The sequence below is a fragment of the Betta splendens genome, chromosome 12, assembly GCF_900634795.4.
Source record: "Betta splendens chromosome 12, fBetSpl5.4, whole genome shotgun sequence".
In the NCBI taxonomy this organism is placed as follows: Eukaryota; Metazoa; Chordata; class Actinopteri; order Anabantiformes; family Osphronemidae; genus Betta; species Betta splendens.
This window is the reverse complement of record NC_040892.2, coordinates 5,674,573-5,697,233: the sequence shown is the minus strand read 5'-3', so window position 1 is coordinate 5,697,233 and position 22,661 is coordinate 5,674,573. Positions and strand designations below refer to the sequence as shown.

Sequence of the window (22,661 nt, the reverse complement as noted above, 5' to 3'; positions counted from 1 at the left end):
GGCAGAGCGGCCTAATAGTGAGTCACATTCAAACGGCAAGAAGACAAAACAAAATAATATTACACTGAAATGTCTATTAAACACTATGCAAACTTAACCTTCTTGTGTAACTGTAGGTTCATGCACACAATTTCAAGCCCTTCCATAAATTTATCACATATTCTTCATTTTAATCTGTTTATTAATCTGCTAAAAGCACAGCTTTCCAAGTGGGTAAAGCCTGTCAGTACAGTATGTCCTGCCCGTGTGTGTTTACATCTGAATTGTACTCATGCATTATACAAAGTGTGTATGAAGCAGATGACACACTTTTCCAGCTCGAGCCCAGCGAGCGTTTTCTTTTTTGCCTTTCATGCACCACCTGACCCACATCCTACGCTTGTTAAAGGGAAATTAATTAGCAATGGTTAAAAACACACACACGTACATGTCACCGTGGGTCACCGGTCTCCGTCGGCACAGTGCACATGGGAAAATGAACCAAGATACTATTCCTCCAAACAAACACTCACTTTTTATTTCCAAAATAAATGAGCATTGTGAAGCAGAATTAAAAGAAAACAATACAGAGCTATCGGAGTTCTCTCCCACTGAAACTTATCAAACTATGTCCTGGAAATTAGCAGTAATTGCTCTGTCACTCCTCATGTCAGAAATATTCTTTGACGGCCACTCTCGCGCCGTCTTTCTAATTCAGCCTCTCAATTCTTGCTTAGCAAATTCAGGATGGCAGCCTTTTCTCTAGCCTACAGTGTAATTATCTGTCAGTAGATGATTTTTGTTATGAAGTCCAGGCCATGAGGAAAGTCTATGTAGGCAACAGCTGCACCAAAAGAGAAGCATCATATTTGGAGGTTGTTCCCCAACATTTTGAGAATAAGCGTACAATCTTTTAAATCTGTCGTTGCAGTGTATAAAAGATAAAACGCAAAGAAAAGGGGGTTAGACGAATACATTTTTAAAATTGCAATCTGTTAATCCATCGCAATGTGTCCTCACTCTTTTATCTCTCAATTCTAAACACATTCGTTTCAACCAAAACTTAAATCTGAACAGCAACAAATAAAAGGTTAGTATTCAGACAGGTAATATGCTTATAATGTGAGGCCCACACCAGGTACTGGGTATTTTCTTCCCATTCGGTCAACTTGAGGTTACATCATATCTGGATTCCTAGTCCCACATAATTCTGCTTCAGGGATTTTGGCTGGCACTGCCCTGACCCTGAACTGGCATCTCTGAGGGATGGATTAGTCAGACACACTGAACCAAATATTGTACACTGCTGAGTCCTGCGCACGTCCACGTGGTTCAGTCTAATCCATCAGACCAGTTTAAGGCATATTTTAGCAAAACATGACATGACAATCAATTCCACTAACTCCTACATCTAACATTAATTTTCATTATTTACGTCTCTAAACACAATAAGTTGGATAATCAGCGAATATATGTCATTATATTTATGAATATATGCAGCCTCATTGAATGCTATGCATGTAAATGATGTTATTGTCAGCTCCTTACATTCATTCTGGGGTTTTCTTATTTTTCTATGTAGTTTAATTTCATTTTATAACAACCCAAGGAGCATCTGCCCAACTTCAAGTGTGATTCACGCCTAATGATACACTGGATATGGTTCAAACTGTGACCTAGCAGCTACTGTTGCTTGAAGCAGTATATTCAGTGAAGGTCTTTTTGCAATTTGCCTCTGTGCCAAGTTATGTGAAAGATGGACTGTGGACTAACGGGGAAATGATGATCAACGACTTTAAAGTGGAGATGTGAAAATTAAACTGAGTCAAGTGAATAAAAATTCAGGTGAGTGAGTTGAAGGAAACACATGGATTATCAGTGTTAAAGGAGGCAAGCCATGCAAAACATAAATGGCCTGAGACACACAAGGGGAAAGAATCAGAGAGAGAGAGAGAGAGAGAGAGAGAGGCAGAGAGAGCATGGACACATACAGAGTGATTTTGTAATGAATGAGATGTTACTGCATGTCATGGTGCAGCAGTGCCTCCATGGCCTACATTCTGCCAGCTGGCAGTGCACAAGTGCATGCATGGGTATGCACCCCCACTCACTCACACTCACACTCACACACACACACACATGCTCACAGATCAGATGAGACAGTAGTGGGGCAGAATCACCACTGGGAAAGATTAAACCATTCTATACTCATTAATACAGTCAAGAGTGTTTTTTTCCAATTTCCTGACACCCTTTAAAATAATAACTGTCACCATATGTGGCTACTCCTGCAATGTTAAAAAATACCCTCCAACCCACCGTCCCCCTGCAGAAATAACTGTCCTACGAAACCCCTGAGTATACGTCAGAATTCCCGTCATGCGAGCTTTGTAATGGTTTGCTGCTGGCTGAGTCTAGTCAAATCTGATACCCCTGTCCCAGTTCCAACCACAGAAGCCTAAAACTAATTTTAAAGTTGCATGAGGCAGATTAGCCCAGTTCAGCCAAGCAGTGTAAATTGGGATGGGTTAGCTGACGTCTTACAATACCACAACCCAGGATGGAAGTGAGGTAAGAAAAGCCAGTGGGTGCAGAAGGCCAGGGCTACACACAGCAGACACACTGTATGTAACACAGGAGCATCCACAGATGTGCTCATGCACAGGTGTACTGTATGGGTATGCAACAACAACTGCCAATACTGCTGACAGTCCACTGAACGGATGAGGAAAGTACTCACTGGAAAACTGTTGTGAGACTAATTCAGCTCAGCACAAAAACATCTGATGAGAACTGACAGATTAGCAGCACACACACAGAATAATAAGGGGAGAATGCAATGCACGTACTGTAGGAGACGATAGAAAGTCACTATGAATAATAGAGGAAATAAGAAAAAATGAAGCCGCAAGAGAAGGAATGGAGGCAGGAGAGAATATAAAAGCATGACAAGACTATATTACTGTACTGTGAGTCTCCACAAGAGACAATAGCAAAGTACATTAAACATGCTGCTCTGCTACACAGCATGCAAAGACAGGACATCAGGATGAGGCAGACGTGGTACTCACCTAGTCTAGGATGCCCAACGGCTGACAGAAAGTAGCATAACTCCAAAACACAGATGCCACCGCCGCCAATGTGAAACTACTAGTGATTACAAACATGCAGCCAGTGCTAGAGCGACGCGGGAGCAGTCGGAAAAAGAGCAGATCAAACAAACGTGTGTGTGTGTGGTTGTGTGTGTGTGTGTGTTGGAGATGTGTGCGCGTCTGTGTGTGAGGGGAGATCCACTCCAGCAGCAAATGGTACGGGACCGCGCCGTCACTTTCTCTCTCTCGTGCTCTCTTGCTGGCGATTGTGACGCGTCAGGGTTTCGTCCAGACCACTCGCTCCCTCCCACTCCCTCTGTCTTTCCCTCATTCGCTCTCCCAATCCCTCTCTTTCCCTCTCGTAATCCCTCACTCCCCCACTGTAGGTGTCCCACCTCCTGATCCACCGCCACGACACGGTCCACGCACACACCTACAGTTGTTTAATTTGCTAACTCATTTGTTATTGCTTTTGTAAATGTTGTGTTTATACATTTTTACATCATATATATATATTATAGTATCAAAGACTGACAGGCACATTTCAGTGTGTTCTTACTAACTTACCAGTAGTGCGGTTGATTTGTTGGGGTACTTTCAGATGTTTCATCCTCCCCACCTCCTCCCCAAGCAGGTAGTACCATCCCCGAACCTCCTACAGCACACGCACAGACAATCACTGTGTGTATTCGCATGTAGGGTGTGTATGCATGAGTGCTTAAGCTTAAGAGAGTTTAAGCTTAGACTACTAAATTTAAAATGTGAGCACTTAAATATGTTATACGCAGAAACACAAACACACACACAGAGGATGAAAACATGCACAAGCGCACACACTCAATTTGATGGCTCCTCGAGGGCTTGCAAACACTGAGCGCACACACACTCACCAGTCACAATGCTTTAGCTTATTCCAGCAGCTGATGCCCCCCACTTCTGCCCCGTGAGCCAGATGGTGTGTGTGTGTTTGTGCGTGCGTTTGCCACCATTGTATGTGTGTTACATAAAGCTATGCAGGCAGCGGCGGAGGGTGTCTGATTTGTAATCCTGGTGATGTGGACACAGTCTTGGAAACAAGGACATGAAAACACCGTCATGAGCTCAGCCATCACTTCTCTCTGTTACACAGCATGAGCACGCTCACACGCACACGCTGGCTCGTCTTTTGTGCTAAATAATGTGATGCCATGGACAGTGACAATAATCTCCATTTTAAAAGCATCTTATCTGAGTGGACAGATTTCTGCGGGCGGTGGGACAAGAGGGAAAGATGGGTGGGAGACGTTTATAAAGAGAGGGGGAGGGGAGGGCATATGTTCTGAAAGTCAGGGAGGGATTTAAGCCATCGTTCGATATTCCCCTGCACATGTAACAAAGGCAAAAGATTGGGGCAAAGACAGCTGTTCGTTAGGAGAGAAACCAATGACAGAGGGAGGAGATGAGGAGCATCAAAGGCATGAAGTGGGTAAGGGATGCAAACGAATGACAGCTAATACCAAAACTGTGTTTGAAGTAAAAAAGAGAAGAGACACATTTCTAGGAAGAAGTGAATGAAAACGAAAAGAAAAGCGGATGGTGGTTAAAGACAAACAGAGATAAACCTCCCTACGATGCAAAGCTAAAAATCCCTCATTTGCATATTAAGCCAATAAAATATTCATTGGGATAAATGTTACAGGAAGAAAACAAGGCTCACTAAACTAGACCTTCTCTCCATTGTTTGTTTTCCTCAGTGATGTGGATGTTACAGTATCTAAGTGGTCTATAAAACCTTTACAGTCCAGTAAGCAACTTTGTGTTGTGATGCATCTTCCAGCCCTGTGTCAACAGGACAAGTGTCTTTCCCACTTTACTGTGGGCTGCATTGTGGCAGGGGTCTCCATCAGCGAAGGGTGCTGCTCCTTTTACAGGGGCAGTGATTTAAACGGGGGGTTTCGCCACTCGCAGTCTGACAGTTTTACGCAGCAGTGATGTTTGGATAGTTACAAAACCTCCACACTTCCTTACGTCCACACCTTAACTATACACACACGTCTTTTACTGTGCCAACAAACCCCTGAACTGGTTACTGCACCAACCCCTTTTTTTACCTGTGAATACAAGGTAGTGGAAAGCATGCACATTTGCATAACTTGTTTAACAATAAAACTCTGAAAGCAAATAGAAAGACAAACAGTTGTCAGAGTTTATTAAAATGTATGGTGGACAATAATCTACTAGTTATTCCAAAAGCCTCGGACTCCTCACGTGTTTGCATCTGAGGGCCAAAGTGTTCTACAGGATATCATAGTGCCGCTGGTGTGAAGACAGCGTCAGCCTTTGGGGGCCTGTTTGAGTAGTTGTGAAAGTAACAGTACTGGGCTTGTGGCAGCTAAGAAGCATATGTGTTATGAGAACAGGATGTGCTGCGCTCCTGACAGCACAAACACACACTAAGGAAGAGGCTCGGGGCTTTGTTGTCTTGTGATGGACAGACACAAAACAGGTCTCGTCATTGTAGGAGGGATTGTCCAAACATCTCTGTGTACACAACATACACTGCTGGTTCTATTTAAGGAGCTACACTATGGAATGTGCTGTTACAAAAGGGTCAATGTGCAACATTAACCATTGGATAAACAACACGTTTGCACTTATATGGTTGTTTTAGAGAAGAGGACCGTGAGCCTGTTGTGTTTGTGGGTGACCCCTAACATTTCACTAAAAAGACTGACTCAACTGTGTTTTGCTCAAGCATCTGGCGGCTGTAACACTGTTAACCCTAAAGTGTTTCATCACAACTATTGAGGTCACGTGAATTCAGTCAAACTGAACTAACCTCTTGGATTCATGGTTTAATGGATGGATACACAGAAAGCCATAAATAGTAAAGGTTGAAACGGGAGCCAAGGAGGCTGTTTACAGCATATTTTTGTACCTGTAATGTCTGCATGTATGTGTAAACGCACCTTGCCTTCGTCCATAAGGGAGCGCACACCAAAGCTCATGCAACCCAGCAGCGCGCTCATCCTGCTCACACACGGGAGACAGACAGAGAGAATAGATAAGTAGGACAAAAATCGACTGGTACGCAAGGAAAGCCGATCATCATCATCATCATCCTCTAACTCAGGTCTGATACCTCAAATGGATTTTTTATCCTCCAGGTGCATTGAAACCTGCAAACCTGACATCAAACACAAATAAATCAATAAAATGTTGAAATTTTTATTATTATGTTTCCAAACCTGATGACAGTATTTTATACACAGTAAATGCTCCTATTATGATAAACAAAAAAGAAACTATGATGCTGGAACCACTATTATTTGGGAAATTATGTGCACATATACTGTACCTGTGTGTGTGTGTGTGTGTGTGTGTGTGTGTGTGTGTGTGTGTGTGTGTGTGTGTGTGTGTGTGTGTGTGTGTGTGTGTGTGTGTGTGTGTGTGTGTGTGAGAGAGAGAGATCTGGAGGTGGGTGTTTCATTATGCAAACATGAAATCTAAGACATCCTTCCAGATGAACAGTGCTAATGCGGCTTCTGATGCTGATGCTGATGCCGATGCGAGGGCAGACTAAGGACCTCAATAGTTTCTTGGCCAAAGACAGAAAAGGTTCTCTGCACTGCTCTGACTGAATATTGCACGGACAATGCTGTATGTAGCAGCTGATGTCCTTTCATTTTATTAAGTAGCATTTGTGTTTTATATCAGTTTACTGCTGATGTGAAAACTGACCAGGGCAACAAAGCAGCTGAAAACAGAGCATTTGCAAAAATCTACAGCAAAATCAGACAATATATTTGTGACCCATTTTCTTCAATAGGACTTAAAAAATAATTAAAGGGTCACAAATACAACAGAATAGAGAATGGCAAGTTATTATAAGTAAGGAAAGTAATACTGATTAATATATATGTTTGCTAATAATAATTTAAAAATGGCTAAAAAGGTGTGGAGTTATTGATCATATGATTGGGTTTGTAAACACATTTGAGTCAAATACTTGTAATTTGTTGCAGCACACTGTTATTGTACAGAACTGCACACATTCTTGCTGGGTCTTGCCACTGCAGCACTTTGGCCAAGCAGCATTTGCTGAAGGGGCACTGCTTCCCGCATAGAGGTTGAATAAGCACCTTTTCAAAACATTTCAAGCTATTAAGAAAAAAGGCTTGTGAAGAGAATGGGTGCATTGGTGGCACAGAAGCGATGGTCACCTACAGAGACCACAGGCTGGCTGCGTATTGCAACAGACCCCTGACTACACATGCTGGCGACAATGCAAACAAGGATCCACGTTCTTGTTGACTTCTCCACTGAGACCAGTACACAGAGGTCTCCATTCGACACAGAATCCCAAGAAGTCCTAAACCAACTCATATTTGAATGTTGTACTAGAAACACGTGTTTCCTGTTTTTTTCCATATTACTAGTGACCATTTGGTGTGAATGGGGCTTAATTGCTTAGCGAAGATGAGTAAATCACTCTTAATCTGTGTCCCAGAAACTGTACCAAAAAGGTCTTTATCTTAATAATCATCCCATCATCTAAACTGATTTAAGCCACTAACTCTACACAGCACATGTCAGCATACAGTGCATTTCATGTGGATTTAGTCAATCTTTTAAATAAAATAAAAATGGTCTGATGCTTGTTTGTTTTGTGGATTCAACCTCAGGTCCGTCTTTCCTCATCCAGCCACCAGATGCCCTCAGACTTTCCTCAGACATCTATTCTAGTTGACAGCCCTCCAACTTCAAGATGCTCAACTGCCTGATCACCTTAACTGAACTTTTCCATTAGACAAACACTGAAGTGTTTCTTTCTGTCTCTTTGCATCTTTTTGCTGCACACCAATGTTTTTTTTTTGGTGAGAGAATTATGTTTGTCAGTATTTCTAGCACATAGTAATCCTCTTCTTCTGTCCTCTTGACATAACTTAGCCATGAAATGTGTGACTCATCCGACCATATGTCCTCTATCCCCAGGAATGACTCTCTTTTAATCTTAAGTCGGTTGAAGCAGAGAGGCAGGAGTAACACATTCAGACTCAGCCAGCGTCAAACCAGGACAGAACAACCACCTTGCCTACACAGAAGTACTGAGCAACATCATTATGCTGACTGACTGCTAACGTGTGACAGCTTCACAAAAACAAACATTTTCATCTGCACAAGCAGTGTAGGTGAAAATACGCTTCTCTCCATTGTCCTGTCATCAATATTACTATACTGATACCACCCTCAACTTTCATCAGCTTTACCTTGTTGTAGAGTCAGAGTTCCACATCGTTACGAGCAGTCTCTTATGAAGGTCCGACTCACTGACAACGCTAAAAAAACAAAACGATAAAATGCGACTGAATTTAGAAATAATGACATTGATTCATTCACTAGTTTATTTGAGCCGAAAGGTTTTTGAAAAATGTGATGTCCTGTATGTCTAAAAAGAAATACTTACAAGTGGAAGGTCTGTAAGAAGATGGGGTTCTTGCAGTTGGGAACCATCTGAGTCTTCTGTCTGCCGCTAGGATCGCTGTCTGGAAACATGCCAACCTGAAGAACAAGGCAAACATACAATACTGTTTCCGCATCAGCTTTTATTTAATAATGTTTAGTAGAGGAGTGAGTCACATACCTTCACATAAGAGTCACATGAACCCTGGCTCTCCCCCAAAATGCTCCTTGCCTCCAGAACTGTGTAGAAAGAAAGTGGAAAAAACATATTGTGTGTTTCATATATATGAATAACATATATATGAAACAACTGACTAAATATCCTCACACTACACTATACTACTTCTACAACTGCATACTGTACATACTTCCAAATATTAGGTAAAAATGCTACTAATAAAGAACCAACACTGGTCCCACAAACTTACACGGACCATAAAGTGTGATGTTGAAAAGATTGATGTCTGATGAGCAGTATTTCTAAATGAAGTTAATGTTTTTGCAGTACAGTAAAAGTCATCAGAATATAAAATATGACCTATGTATGTGGTGACTGTATGAACCACATAACAATAAATTAAGTAACTTCCAGTTTACATTGTTTTAGAACTACTAGCTCACCCTTATTTTTCTTTCTGGTTGAAGTACAGCATGTGTAGGAAGAATGAGTGGATGCCTGGCTGCTGAAATAACAGGTTGTAACAATGATTTGCAAGAAGCCATCAACTATTCCCACTGGCTAAGGACCGAAACAGGAAATATTTATACTATATAGACAGGCATAATGTGTAGCGGTGAGACCAGCAGTGAGTCCTAACGGTCAGTCACAGCGGGTTCTGTCCATGGTCAAGGATCAGCACTGAAGGAAATAATGAAGGAGGATCCTGGTGTATTATAATTAAAAACAGATCGTATGTTATATCGCTGGTGATGTTTTAGTTTCTATTTAAAAAACACAGTGTAATCTTTTATGTCCTGAAAATGTGGACTTTAACAAATACAGAGAAAAACAGCCAGTTGAGCATCTGAGTAAATGGCCATTTACACAGAAAAATGACAAGGACACAAAGAAGCTGAGAGGGGAGATGGGAAATTAAACAAAAGGAGGAGGGAATATGGAACTGGTTGCTGAGAGACCAAAAAACAATTCTAAATGTACTCAGCTCCCTTCCTACCTGCTTAAGACATGTAGCACCTACAGTAATATATTCCTCTAAATACATTTCATATACAACATATTATCAAAATGAAGATGGATACAACAAGTATGTTTTATTATTTTACATTGAATGTTTTACAATGTTTTAATGAGATTAGACTCTTAGTCTTTAGAATGTTAAGAAAACTGTTAAACACATCCTCATGACAGACACTCACCACTAACAACAAGCACTTGATTCTCCTGTAAAACTGACAGCTTCAGCTGACCTGTTGAAAACATGAGAAGAAAAGCCCATCAAATTACTGAGACTGAGACACAAATTACAGTGTGTGTGTGTGTGTGTGTGTGTGTGTGTGTGTGTGTGTGTGTGTGTGTGTGTGTGTGTGTGTGTGTGTGCGCACGCGTTGGCCTGTCTCTCCAGGAGACTTGTTAGCTATGTTGACATGGTCACTGCTAACATTGGTTTTGTACTGTTCTCAATTAATCCCGTGCATAAGAGCACAGTCTGAAGCTAAAAAGTGGGAGCCTTGTGATAACGTTGCTGGCACTTCAGAGCTTGGGTACAAGGGATGTTTGTCGTTCCCACACTGGACTTGGCATGGTTTTGTGCAGCTGGCTGTGGTAAAAGAACAAAGTGAGAACCCCGTTTGAAATATATTCCTAATACATCTAAACCTGCTCAATACAAAAATATTTATAAAGCCGTCTCAAATGTAGCAGACTCCATCATAATGCAGGTGTAGATCAAAGCAGTGTAAAGACTGCAAATGAACACACAATGCTGTAAAAACACAAATGGCTGTATGAGAAGAACAATTGAACACCTTGTTGAAATAGTGTCGCATAGATTAATCTAACTGACTTTACTGTCTTTATACACAACTGATACAAAAGGACGCAGTCAATATGTGACTGCTATTTTAGAAAATGCCAGACTTATGCAAGTATAGGAAGTGCAGAAGGAAATGAGCCCAACGTATAGAGAAGAAGCCAACCTTTCAACCTTTCTAACAAAAAACACAGAGAAAATATATAATGAAACCAATGTTGAATAATAAAAGTCCAAAATGATGCTTTTTACAGCAGCAATAAAAAATAACGAGACTCATAAACAATACAGCTATTCAGCACGACGAAGGCAGAGCCAAAATAATACAGACAGGAAAGAATAAAAAGGTTTAACTCTGCCAAAGCACAACTTATTACTCTGATTAAAAAATGTCTAGTTTGTTGCAATGATTAGAAAAAAGACCTAAAACAACGTAAGAAATACAACTTTGAGCGAATCATGGGTATGTCAGCATTTTATCACATCAACCTGGAAAAATACATGTGTAATTAGTACAATATGGAAAAAAAATTTTCAAGAAGATAAAAAAAAAGACTAGAATTACAAAAAAGAATGCAAAGAACTAAAATTGAGGATGACCTCAGGTATTATTGCCATTCTTACTAAATCAGTAAAGACAACAATAAAATGCTACTGTTACAAATAGTTTATGAATGGTTCTCTTTAGTCAAGCTACCAAACACGAAAGAAAAGGCCACAGTCAAGCTTTTGAGGTCATGTTGCACATTTAAGCGTGGGTCTCTTCATTATTCTCTGCCTCCCGCTCCTGCTCTGCCTGTTTCATAGGCTTTACCACTTAATTGTCACATTTACATTTGAAAACCTGTGCCTGACCAGCATCCAATAAGGCCAGGCCAGGGGACACTGTTGGGCTTTATGTGTGAGCTAAAGTAGCCATTATCAGCAGAACGGAGGAAAAAAGAAACGGGACTAAATCCATGTTCTGTAACATTTTGTGGGAGAATGGGGCCCGTTTTTAAAAGCTGGGAAACTGCTGTGTATAGGTTTTGAAGTTTCCATCCGGGATGAGCGCCAATTCATCCCATTCGATCCACAGCGGGAACAAAGAGTAGATTTGATGACATGCAAGGTGTCCTCTCGTTTCCTCAGAATGTCTTTTAACGGGCTTGTTACATAACTTTGTTTCATGTTAGCTGCCAAAATCAGAGATAGAGCTACTGCTGCATTCTAAATAATGAAGTAGATAAATTAAATCTATAGAATTAGAAGAACACACACAGTATGTAGGCATAGACAGTCAACCAGAATTGTCATTCCATTCTAAGTGCAAGAAAGCTGAACCTCAACACTAAAGCTGTTGTTTGTTTATTTTATGCAGTTTTTTACTCATTAGATTAAAATCACGTCAAAATGTGAAATACATTTACCAAATCACTGTTTGTGAAGTCTGAAGATAATACGTTGATCTATTGGAGCATCACTTGATCTTTGTAAATCCAAGACCTGATTATTCTTTGAAGAATCCTGTTCCCCAGTTCCTTTCCTCTGCTCCTATCTTATCTCCTGCTCCACCCTTCATCTATAGCTGTTTTTTGCCTCTTTCTTACCGTCTTTCTGACTCAGGCATTGTCTCAAACCCCTGAATGGTGCAGTAATTAACTCTACAGAAAGACTGTACCTGTCAAAGAAAAGTTTGCCAAAGAAACAAAACCTGAACAACGCAGAAGCTTTGCTCAAGGCACTCCAATCAGCAGCTACACATCAAGACGCGTCAACTCACTTTAAATTTGTAGCAGATGTGTCCTAGCTGATCCAGCTTCAGTATGTTTGTGTCTGTAACATTGCTTGGATTGCAGACATTTCCATGGCACATTTACTTTGCATCAGTAAAGTCACATGATGTGCTGCATGTCAACATCAAATGAAGGAAAATCAGTGAAGGAAATAACAAAACATGCTATCAAACTTTCTACTTAGTGCTCTTGGAAACAACTGGGGGGAAAAGGCAGAGGGGAAGTGGAAGCATTAGCCCCTGACCACGTTGGTGACTGTAATTCACTCTTTGACAGTGAAGAATCTTTCCCTGAGGGGTGACCACAGACAAACTCTGCCAAACAATAGAAGCTTTCAGGAAGAAGTCAAGCTCAGCGCCAAATCTAACCCAGGTCTCAAAGGGGCACATGGAATAAATTTGCTGAGTTGAAAGACCATGCATAACACAACAATTATTAAAAACATGCAAATTTATGGTTCTACTTTATTGTTTTTTATTAGGCCATGCCAAGTCAGGGACACCATATATTATTCACAGCGGTCCAGAGAGAGAATCTTGCAATCTCACTGTCTGACTAGCCTCCAAAAACCAAATATCATACTTGAATACTGCAGACAAATAGCTGTGGTGCCAGAACTAAAGGAAAGAAGAGAGTCCAGGAAATGTTGGATCTTTACCCGACAAGCTTATTTGTGCCTCGTCATACAGTCATATCTGTGTGTAGCAAACGCAGCAAATGGCTTCCAAGACGCCTTGGACACAGATGAAAAAACTGGGCCGTTAACTACATTTCCAAAGTTCTTTCGAGGTTAGTCGCTGCCCATAAAGCTGAAGCACACCCAGCTGCCTTCACTGAGCCAATGCTTGCTAGTGCACCATTATCTAATCCATCAGACCTCCTCCTGATGCACACCCACACACGCATAGCAGGGGTAAAATACAGCACAACCAAAGCCTGCACCCCTGTAATGTCTTATCCATATTAATTTGTGTAGACAGGTAAATACTGGATAATAGATGAGGCTTCAGTCATAGGAATGAGTGCAGGTGCACCCTCCTCTAGTCTCACTAATACCCTCCATAAATCATTAAAAGTCACTAGATAAAGAGGGCAGGCTCATTACCAGACCAAAGGACTTGTTGCTACATCTGAGCCCACTTGTTGCTGCTAGTAATATGCTTCTCATGTTCTACACGCCGCAGGATCGAGTGTCTGTGCTGTCTGACCTATAGAACACATCCTTCATATAACATGAGCGCATTGCTATATCACCAACATGATAAAGAATATATATAATTATGAAGAAATATTAATAATATTCAACCCCAAAACAAAAGCAGTCTGCAGGCTTTTGATAGAGGTTATGGGTGAAAGTAAAAAACATTTCTGCTTCTAAAACCATCACACAGCCGATGCAAAACTACAGTCTGATCATTTCAACACAAACTAAAAGTGTGGACTCACCATGAGTACTGAGGAGGAAGGAGGATGTCCCTGTGGAGTCCGGACAGGGTTTTCGCAAGTAAGCTCTGAGACAGGTCATCGTGGCAGGAGAATGGGGAGGTGAGATGGTTGCATCTAGAGAGAAGAGAAACTTGATGCCTGTTAGTCTGAGGTGCACGTGCTATAACTATGACACAGCAAAATACCCCTAAACTCGTGTTTCACACAGTTCATTTGAAAATTTTGACTACTTCTGGCGAACCGTTAATGTTGAGCCACCCGGTAAAAAAATAGGACAATTATGTTTAAATTACGTTACAGAAACAATGCCTTCAATTTCCTGCTTTTTGTAGACTGGTGGGTTAAGCATCATTTGGAGTTGACAAAACAATATGCGCTCCATTCACAGCTCTTGTTCTTTTCAGTCATTGGACAGTCATTCACAGACACAAGCGTTACAACATGAGAACAATGCCAACTCAGTTTTCAAGAACTGCTCCTGGTGGTTCCCAGAGGAACCATATTCACTATTGACCTCTTTGCTCAGATGTTATAAATGTATTATTATATAATTTTACTATTCGGTTTGAAATGTAACAAAGGATATTTTCACTTGTGACAAGTGAAACCTAACATAAACAAAAGCAGCCCACACACAACAAAAAACAACAAATGCAAGAAAACATGTTTTTAACACCCGGATTAAATCATGAGTGACAGTGTAGATTAGATGGGACTAAGCCACTGGTGACAATCCATCTTGCTGTGCAGTACATCTTAACACACCTTCAGGTAAAATATGAAATACACAGCAATAGCTGCAGTACATTGCTTTGACATCTGGTCCGGACAATGTACCAGTAACCCAGAGATAACCCAGATTACCTAACTGCTATTCCGTGATAAATGAACCCATATTACGCTGTATTAAAGCAGTCCAAATATAAATCAGCGCATCTAGACGTGACATGTAAACAATAAAATGCAATCAAAGAAATTATTTTTGGCTGAAATATATATAAATATATACCTAATTATCTCTTCCTGCTGCCTCCTGTCCCTTCCTTAGGACTATGAAAAAGTCATAATCATTTTCCGTTTTCCTTTCATTCTATCTCTCCATAAAAAGCCCCTTATTCATTTGCTCCTTGTCAGTTACAGTGAAGAGAAAACAAAAGAGTTCTCTGAAACTCCTACTGCACTTCCCATAAGAGGAAACTGATAATGCTTCAGTGACATGGCTTCGTCAGAATGGGACTTTCATATGTAGTTGACCCACAAAGACATAAAAATGGACACACCCTTGGCACATTAATGGCCAACAGTTTTTACAAAAATATTAGTTGAGATAAAACAATTTCTCATATACCCAATGGCAGATTATTTTTTATTCCTTATAGTAAAACAGCTTGTCAAAGACAGTGTCAAAGCTTTTAAAACTTGCCAAACAATTCATTTCCACTGTTTATTACTCAGTGTTTTGCCATCTTTCCTTTATTCCACATAATATGACAATAATGACAATAATTATTACAATATAATTATAATTATTACAATAATTATTACAATATAATAATTATTATTATTATTATTATTATTATTATTATTATTATTATTATTATTATTATTATTATTACAATAATAATTATTATTATTACAAAAATTATTACATACACAGACGCTACAGACGTCATGACAATACAATGGCACAGCCTACTGGTCGTTTTAGGAAATGCATACCTGTTGCAAAATTCAATCTAGTTCAACTTTGTAACGTGTACTGTCCGTATAATTAATATGTACGTTAATATAGAGCCTATTTGACGCTGAAACTGCTGAAAAAAAGTAAGTTCAATTATTGTTTGTTTATATGTTTTAATGGACTGACGTTGATACTTTAGGCAATAAGGAAGTAACCAGTTGTGTTTAAACTGAGACCTACCGGCATAAAGTCATAAACGCTTTTCATTCTGTTAGCTAACGTTGATAATATAGTAGTTTTGAATGTGCTACTAACATTAGCAACGCAAAAAGTGTGGAGCTTCGTAAAAAACCTACCTTTGTGATTCGAAATAAGTGACACGTGCCTCTTCGCTAATTTAGCGAAGAACTCACCTGCGAACTGGGAATTCTGTTTAAGTTTAATGCGAAACTCCTTGGTCGCCAAACACGATGTTAAGGCAACTGCGCATGCTCCCCTTGTAACCATGGTAAATACGTTTTGGTCGTTGCCAACGTAACAAGTTACGTACTGTTTTCGACGTATATGCTTCCTATGACTGTGAGCTAAACGTGTTAGCTAGCTTAACGCAGAGAATCGCTGCAACTATATGATAGATAGTATAAAATGCTGATCTCAGATGAATCACTCATATATAAATGATATTTAGCCGCACCTCGTTACACCCAGAAGAACAGGTCAGTGGCAGCTCTGCACGCGTCTCTCCGTTAGCTAAGCGCTTAGCGCCAAGTTTTGAGCTGAGTATGCTTCAACTGTACCTCGGTGAAACTCCTGCTGATCTTATACACATTTCATTTGATACTATTAATGACTGTGTTTTAGAAGCTTCGGATCAAGGACCGTTCACAAACCTAACAAACACTCGTGGAAAAAACAACGTGGATAGTATCAAGCTTTTTTCTAGAACATATTAAATTCATATTTGGGTTTCCTTAACATGACATTATACATAGTCTATAATTAATACCAAGAATAATTGACCGGATTCTACATCAGCTTTTTTTGAGTGTGTCAGTTATTTAGCATAGGATGACCGCATGTATCAAAACCATACATCCAATGCAGTCATATTTCTTCTCAGACATGGAAATCCTTCCGGTTCTGGAGCCTCTAGATAAACCTAATAAAGGGATATGGTATGTAGATTAAGATTAACCAGATATATGAGATTACTTGTTTGTCTCTCCTAAAGTCCTTTTCCTGTCATCAGGTATTCTTTGATACCAAGAGGAAGTGCTCCAGGTGTTAGTGTGGGTCACACCTGTACTTTTATTCCATGTGGAGAAGAGGGAGAAGGAAGAATTCTTATTGTTGGAGGAGCCAACCCCAGCGGCAGTTTTCCACATTCCCACATTATAAATCTAAGTAGATATCACATTTTTATGCATAAGTGTATGTTATATAAGCCACAGTGCAGTTACCCATCATTCTGTCACTATTCAATGTGTATTCTGTGATTCCATCAGATAAGCTTGAATGGGACATTCCAGAGTGGGAGGGTTTAGCAGCACGGTATGAACACTGCAGCTTTGTGCCAGAGAGTTGTCCTCAGAGCTTGTGGGTGTTCGGGGGAGCTCAGCAGACTGGCAATCGCAGCTGTATACAGACCATACAGTTGACAGGTAAATGCCTATTCTGTTAAATAGTTCACCTAGAAATAAGTAGATGAAGGACTCACAGTTAAATAATATGAAATATTTTGTAACATAGGACTACAGGGCTTTTAAGTATGTAAATCACTTAGTATTTTTCCTTATATTATAATATTATTTCTATATATACTTCAGATGATGGGTCCCACTGGCAGAAAGTATCAGTGGAAGGAACCCCACCCTGTCCTAGGACATACCACACCAACTCAGCCTGCCTTGGGGACAGACTATATGTCTTTTCTGGTGGTGAAGCAGGAGCTGCACCCGTGTCAGACCAAAAACTTCATGTCTTTGATACAGGTTTGTTCCAAATAACATTTTAGCCTATTAGAGCAAAAGTTTGCTTTTAAGCTTTCATTTAACTTAGAGTCTGATTTCTAAGCATGCTGCCTCACTGGCAAAAACCAAATTATCCAAGCACCAAGACAAAATATTTCACCACAGCTGCCTATAGGAAACCTAAAGACCCAATAACTAATTTCAAAAGGTCTTCTGTGTAGAAATACCTGATTGTATTGGATTATGTGCCATAACTTTTTATTATGTGTTCCAGTGTCTTCTACATGGTCACAACCAGATACACATGGAAGGCAACCCTCACCCAGACACGGCCACATTATTGTAGCAGTGGGTTCAAAGATCTACATTCAGGGAGGGATGGCTGGACAGAAATTCCACAATGATATGTACTCACTTGACACAAGTAAGGCAGAAAAAATAGATCTGTTTGTTTTAGAAGGACAACACACAGGATGAAATCAAAGAGTTTGGCACTGAGAGGCCCTCAGTTTGTGGTTATAAAACCTGTGGCTGTTGTTTAAAGTGAACATGAAGTGGGAGAAAGTCCCTGTCAAAGGAGATATCCCACCAGGAGTAGCTGCCCACTCTGCCATGGTACTGGACAAGGATATTTACATCTTTGGAGGGATGACTGCAGATGGAGCCAGCAACTCCATGTACAGATTCAACACAGGTACACTGCCTTTATCCTGACACAACCGCATGTCAAGTAGCTTTTTTGCCCTCAAATTGCTGTCATTCAGTTCTGATTCAGCATATTTTCTTCCACGCCATCTAGAGAAAAATAGATGGATTTTAATGAAGTTTGAAGGCGATATTCCCCCCAATCGTCTGGACCACTCAATGTGTTTATTACCATGGAAGGTGCGTGCCGAGGAGGATGGAAATAATGAGCAACCAAACAGCATAGCAGCCCAAGAGACAGTACCTCTAGCCTTTGTTTTTGGAGGGATGGACACTGAAGGTGTACTATACAATGACTGTATTGTGACTGTGTTAAAATGATGCACTGATGTGTAATAACTATTCACAAATTACAATAAAATGCTGTTAAAGGACAAGATGGAGTATTTTTTAATTGGAAATGCTAAACTCGAGAATGTGTGTTCTGTTGAGACTAAAACACAAGTTCAGGTAGTGAAAAAGTGCTAAAATGGTACCAACTTGAGCTAGTAATTTGTACATTAAGAAAATTTACCAAAGAATTTGTTTGATACCAAGTGCTAAAAATTTAAAATGACTCCAGGAAACAATTCTTTATATCAAACATTTATTTGAATGTCTTCCCAAACATACAATGACCAGATTCAATAAATAACTTTTAGTTTTGCCTCTGAACATGAGCCCTTGAACCCAAACACTTTTCTCAGTGGACCCAGAAACACCTGCCCACCCCACCCTGTCCCTCCCCACTACAGAAGCCAAACAGACTGCCTGAGAACAGCAGCAGCAAGCCTCATTCAGGCCGACAATATCTCCGCCTTTCAGCGAAGAGAAAACCTCTCACACACTGAAAATTATAAAGTCTCTGAAGATTCAGTATGGTTGCTTGTTATCCTCACTATCTGAGTCCCTTGAGTCCAATATGTACATCTAGATGTCGCTACCAGAGAGGTGAGGGGTGACCAAAGAGTTGCCTTTAAACCTGCCTACAACTCATCCTTCTCCTCTTGTTCACTCTCAGCGCCTTCAGGTGGGGGTCCGCCTGCACTACCATAAAGTTTGCTGATTATGGGCTGTACCACCTCCTCCAGCTCTTTCTTCTTGGCCTGGAATTCTTCCAGATCTGCATCTTGGTGTGACTCCATCCACTCAATCTTCTCCTCAACCGCTTTTCCAATGGTTTCCTTATCGTCATCTGATAGCTTGCCGCCAAGCTTCTCCTTGTCACCAATCTGGTTCTTCAGAGAGTAGGCATAGCTTTCCAACTCATTACGGGCATCGATTCGCTCCTTCAACTTCTTGTCCTCATCAGCAAAGCGTTCAGCATCATTCACCATGCGCTCAATGTCCTCTGGGGTGAGACGGTTTTGGTCATTTGTGATTGTAATCTTGTTCTTGTTGCCAGTGCCCTTGTCCTCTGCAGTAACCCGCAGAATACCATTAACATCGATCTCAAAGGTAACCTCAATCTGAGGCACACCACGAGGGGCAGGAGGGATACCAGTCAGGTCAAAGGTGCCCAGCAGATGGTTGTCTTTTGTCAGAGGACGCTCACCTGAAAAGACAGTCAATGTGAGTTTATGCAGTTGAGATTCCCAACTATAAAATACAAATAGCATCCTTACTAAAGAGAGCACAATCGCTTAGCAACATTAACACTGTAATTTCTTACCTTCATAGACCTTAATGGTAACAGTAGGCTGGTTATCAGAAGCTGTAGAAAAGATCTGTGATTTCTTGGTGGGCACCACAGTGTTCCTGGGGATCAGTTTAGTCATTACGCCACCAACGGTCTCAATACCAAGAGTCAGGGGGCACACATCCAGAAGGACGACGTCACCTGAGGGAGTTGAGAGAAAATATTTAATTAAAAAACTAAACATTTAAAAAAAAATTCAAAGTATTTAGTTCTATAGAAAAAAAAGAGACAATACATAAAACTGACTACTAACCAGTATCCTCCTCTCCAGAAAGAACACCAGCCTGCACAGCGGCTCCATATGCTACTGCCTCATCAGGGTTGATGCCCCTAGAGGGCTCTTTGCCGTTGAAGAACTCCTTTACCAGCTGCTGGATTTTGGGAATACGAGTGGAACCTCCAACCAGGACAATCTCATCTATATCAGACTTCTTTAAGTCAGCATCTTCAAGTACCTTCTGTACAGGTTTCATGGTGGAGCGGAACAGGTCCTGAACAAAGATTAAAAAAAAGAGAAACAGTTAGTATGTGTTAGCATTTTTGGCAATTATATCAAACTACAAAAAAAAAAAAAAAAAAAAAAAAAAAAAAAACCTAATAGGAATTACTAGCTAATAGGAAAGATCCTTACCATGTTCAGCTCTTCAAATTTAGCACGGGTCAGGGTCTCAGAAAAGTCTTCTCCTTCAAAGAAGGATTCGATCTCAATGCGGGCCTGATGCTGAGCAGACAGTGCCCTCTTTGCCTTCTCAACCTCACGACGCAGTTTCTGCACAGCACGGTTGTCCTTGCGTACATCTTTGCCAGTCTTCTTCTTGTACAGCTTGATGAAGTGCTCCATCACACGTTGGTCAAAGTCCTCTCCTCCCAGATGAGTGTCACCGTTAGTGGCCACAACTTCAAACACACCATTGTCAATGGTCAGGAGGGAGACATCAAAGGTGCCACCACCAAGATCAAACACAAGAATGTTCTTCTCGCCATCCTTCTTGTCAAGGCCATAGGCAATAGCAGCGGCAGTTCTACGGCACACAATCATAAGATTATTACAGAGAAAATGTTGTATTTTCAGTTTTGAGAGAGGCAATCATCAAAAACAAATTTCATTAGACACTTACGGCTCATTGATGATTCTCATCACATTCAGACCGGCTATGGTTCCAGCATCCTTAGTGGCCTGTCGCTGGGCATCATTGAAGTATGCAGGGACGGTCACCACAGCGTTTGTAATCTGGAGAAAAGATTACAATATTTGAATAAATTGAACAGTCCCCCCCCCCCATTCAATGATAGATTTTTTTGGTTTAGTTTATTATTTGTACCTTCTTGCCTAGGTAAGCCTCAGCAGTCTCCTTCATCTTAACCAACACCATGGCAGAGATCTCCTCAGGAGCAAAGGTCTTCATTTGGCCACCAATGTCAAGCTGGATATGAGGCTTGCTCTTCTTTTCAAGAACCTAAACAGGAATATACACATATTAATGGATTAAGCATGTTTTACAAAAAAAATGTGAAGGTTTGTACACCACGCACTCATAACTTTTATTTTGTGCCTGGAGTTTAATGTACCTTAAATGGGAAGTATTTTATATCCTGCTGCACAGAGGAGTCACCCCAAGTACGACCAATCAGTCTTTTGGCATCGAAGACCGTGTTCTCAGGGTTAGAGGTCAGTTGGTTCTTGGCAGCGTCACCAATCAGACGCTCACCCTCACTGGTGAAGGCCACATAGGATGGGGTGATCCGGTTGCCCTGGTCATTAGCAATAATCTCCACACGGCCATTCTTGAAAACGCCAACACTATACGACAAAAATATTTTAGTTAGTCACTGAATTTAAAATTTGCACGAACAGCAACATTCAATCGTGGAACAAGGTACTTTTTTTTTTTTTTTTTTTACCATGAGTAGGTTGTTCCTAAGTCGATTCCAACCACAGTCCCCACGCTCTCCTTCTTTTCGTCCTCCTCGGCAAACACGATGCCGACCACCAGCATCACAGCCCACAACAGCTTCATCGTTGATCTTTTGTATTCAGACGAAACCTGCAGAAAAAGGCAGTGTGAATCCGTGCTCACTCAAAACTAACCGGCAACAATATTTTATTCCATATACACTACTTTGCAAAATGGTTGACTGTCCTCAAACAGCTAATAAATCTATAGAATTGCACTGACACGCCGTACCACTCCCTTGTCCGACTGTTAACACCCCTAACGTTTTTTTCCCATCCGGCCGGTAGCTAGCTTAAACACGGTAGCATACGTAGCACACACGAGGGAAAATGCATTGAAATAACAAGAAATAAACACGTGTGTTAGACAGAATTCAGTCCAATTTGAGTTAAAGAGCTCTAGCAATAACCCATTAATGTGAAGCAATCCACTATTGTCAACCATTAGCTTAATCCATCTTTCTTTACAATTATGACATCGTCTCCCAATCACGTTCTGTCGTGTAGAACGCAGTATGACGCTACCACATTATCATATTCAAAGGGTTGTTACCTACCGTAAACTCAGTACTGTTAGCGAATTGACGTTGCCTCGATAGGTACTAGTTGCTTGATGCAAAATGTATCTCCCTTTTTTCTCTGCTGTTCTGTAACTCTCCTCTGTGAAATGATGCTGGATGAATCGTGCTCTCTCCATATATAAGCGCTCACTTCTTCCCCGTCGTGGACGACGGTGATTGGCTGAGCAGCTGCTCGTTGGAACGCGCTGATTGGTGCCAACCGGCACGCTGGCCGTCGCTGATTTGCACACATAGTGTCGACGTTACGTCACGACTTTTGTCTACTGAGAGAGTGCTGATTGGCTGCCTATCAAGCGGCTTCATGAACGCAGTTGGTACAAAGATACGCCAGTCTATTAATCAAGGAAGACTCCATTTTCACGTTTCA

General features: G+C 40.8%; 3 protein-coding genes across 9 annotated transcripts in view; 1 reads left to right on the top strand and 2 right to left on the bottom strand.

Moving 5' to 3' along the window:
* The window catches only part of rgs3a (regulator of G protein signaling 3a), an 80,088-nt gene extending 64,158 nt beyond the window's left edge, over positions 1-15,930 (bottom strand). For 2 of the 6 annotated variants that reach the window (XM_029168493.3, XM_055513387.1), the window contains exons 1-8: positions 15,763-15,930; positions 13,726-13,839; positions 9,891-9,941; positions 8,695-8,753; positions 8,518-8,612; positions 8,321-8,389; positions 6,020-6,080; positions 3,639-3,726 (exon numbers count right to left, since the gene is read on the bottom strand). In XM_029168493.3, the coding sequence (XP_029024326.1) occupies positions 3,639-3,726; positions 6,020-6,080; positions 8,321-8,389; positions 8,518-8,612; positions 8,695-8,753; positions 9,891-9,941; positions 13,726-13,839; positions 15,763-15,913 (688 nt within the window). In that variant the 5' untranslated portion in view covers positions 15,914-15,930. Of the gene's footprint in view, positions 1-3,050; positions 3,239-3,638; positions 3,727-6,019; positions 6,081-8,320; positions 8,390-8,517; positions 8,613-8,694; positions 8,754-9,134; positions 9,197-9,890; positions 9,942-13,725; positions 13,840-15,762 lie in introns of those variants that run through there. The other 4 variants (XM_041073048.1, XM_041073049.2, XM_041073050.2 and 1 more) reach the window with 4 other exon arrangements.
* Positions 15,469-18,452, top strand: rabepk (Rab9 effector protein with kelch motifs). Of its 2 annotated transcripts, none has more exons than XM_029168498.3 (8): positions 15,469-15,549; positions 16,527-16,581; positions 16,656-16,810; positions 16,912-17,067; positions 17,233-17,397; positions 17,651-17,800; positions 17,921-18,070; positions 18,176-18,452. In XM_029168498.3, exons 2-8 carry the CDS (start codon positions 16,529-16,531, stop codon positions 18,400-18,402), a joined length of 1,056 nt encoding a protein of 351 aa, XP_029024331.1. In that variant the 5' UTR covers positions 15,469-15,549; positions 16,527-16,528; the 3' UTR covers positions 18,403-18,452. The 2 variants fall into 2 exon arrangements, with proteins under 2 accessions (XP_029024331.1, XP_029024330.1); XM_029168497.3 differs by lacking the exon at positions 15,469-15,549 and adding an exon at positions 15,982-16,122.
* Positions 18,453-18,650: 198 nt separating this feature from the next.
* On the bottom strand, positions 18,651-22,626 carry hspa5 (heat shock protein 5). The gene is made up of 9 exons (XM_029168496.2): positions 22,271-22,626; positions 21,662-21,804; positions 21,329-21,560; positions 21,082-21,216; positions 20,878-20,990; positions 20,391-20,781; positions 20,013-20,250; positions 19,733-19,900; positions 18,651-19,615 (listed from the first exon to the last, which is right to left on the bottom strand). Exons 2-9 carry the CDS (start codon positions 21,775-21,777, stop codon positions 19,047-19,049), a joined length of 1,962 nt encoding a protein of 653 aa, XP_029024329.1. The 5' UTR covers positions 21,778-21,804; positions 22,271-22,626; the 3' UTR covers positions 18,651-19,046.
* Between the last annotated feature and the right edge of the window lie 35 nt (positions 22,627-22,661).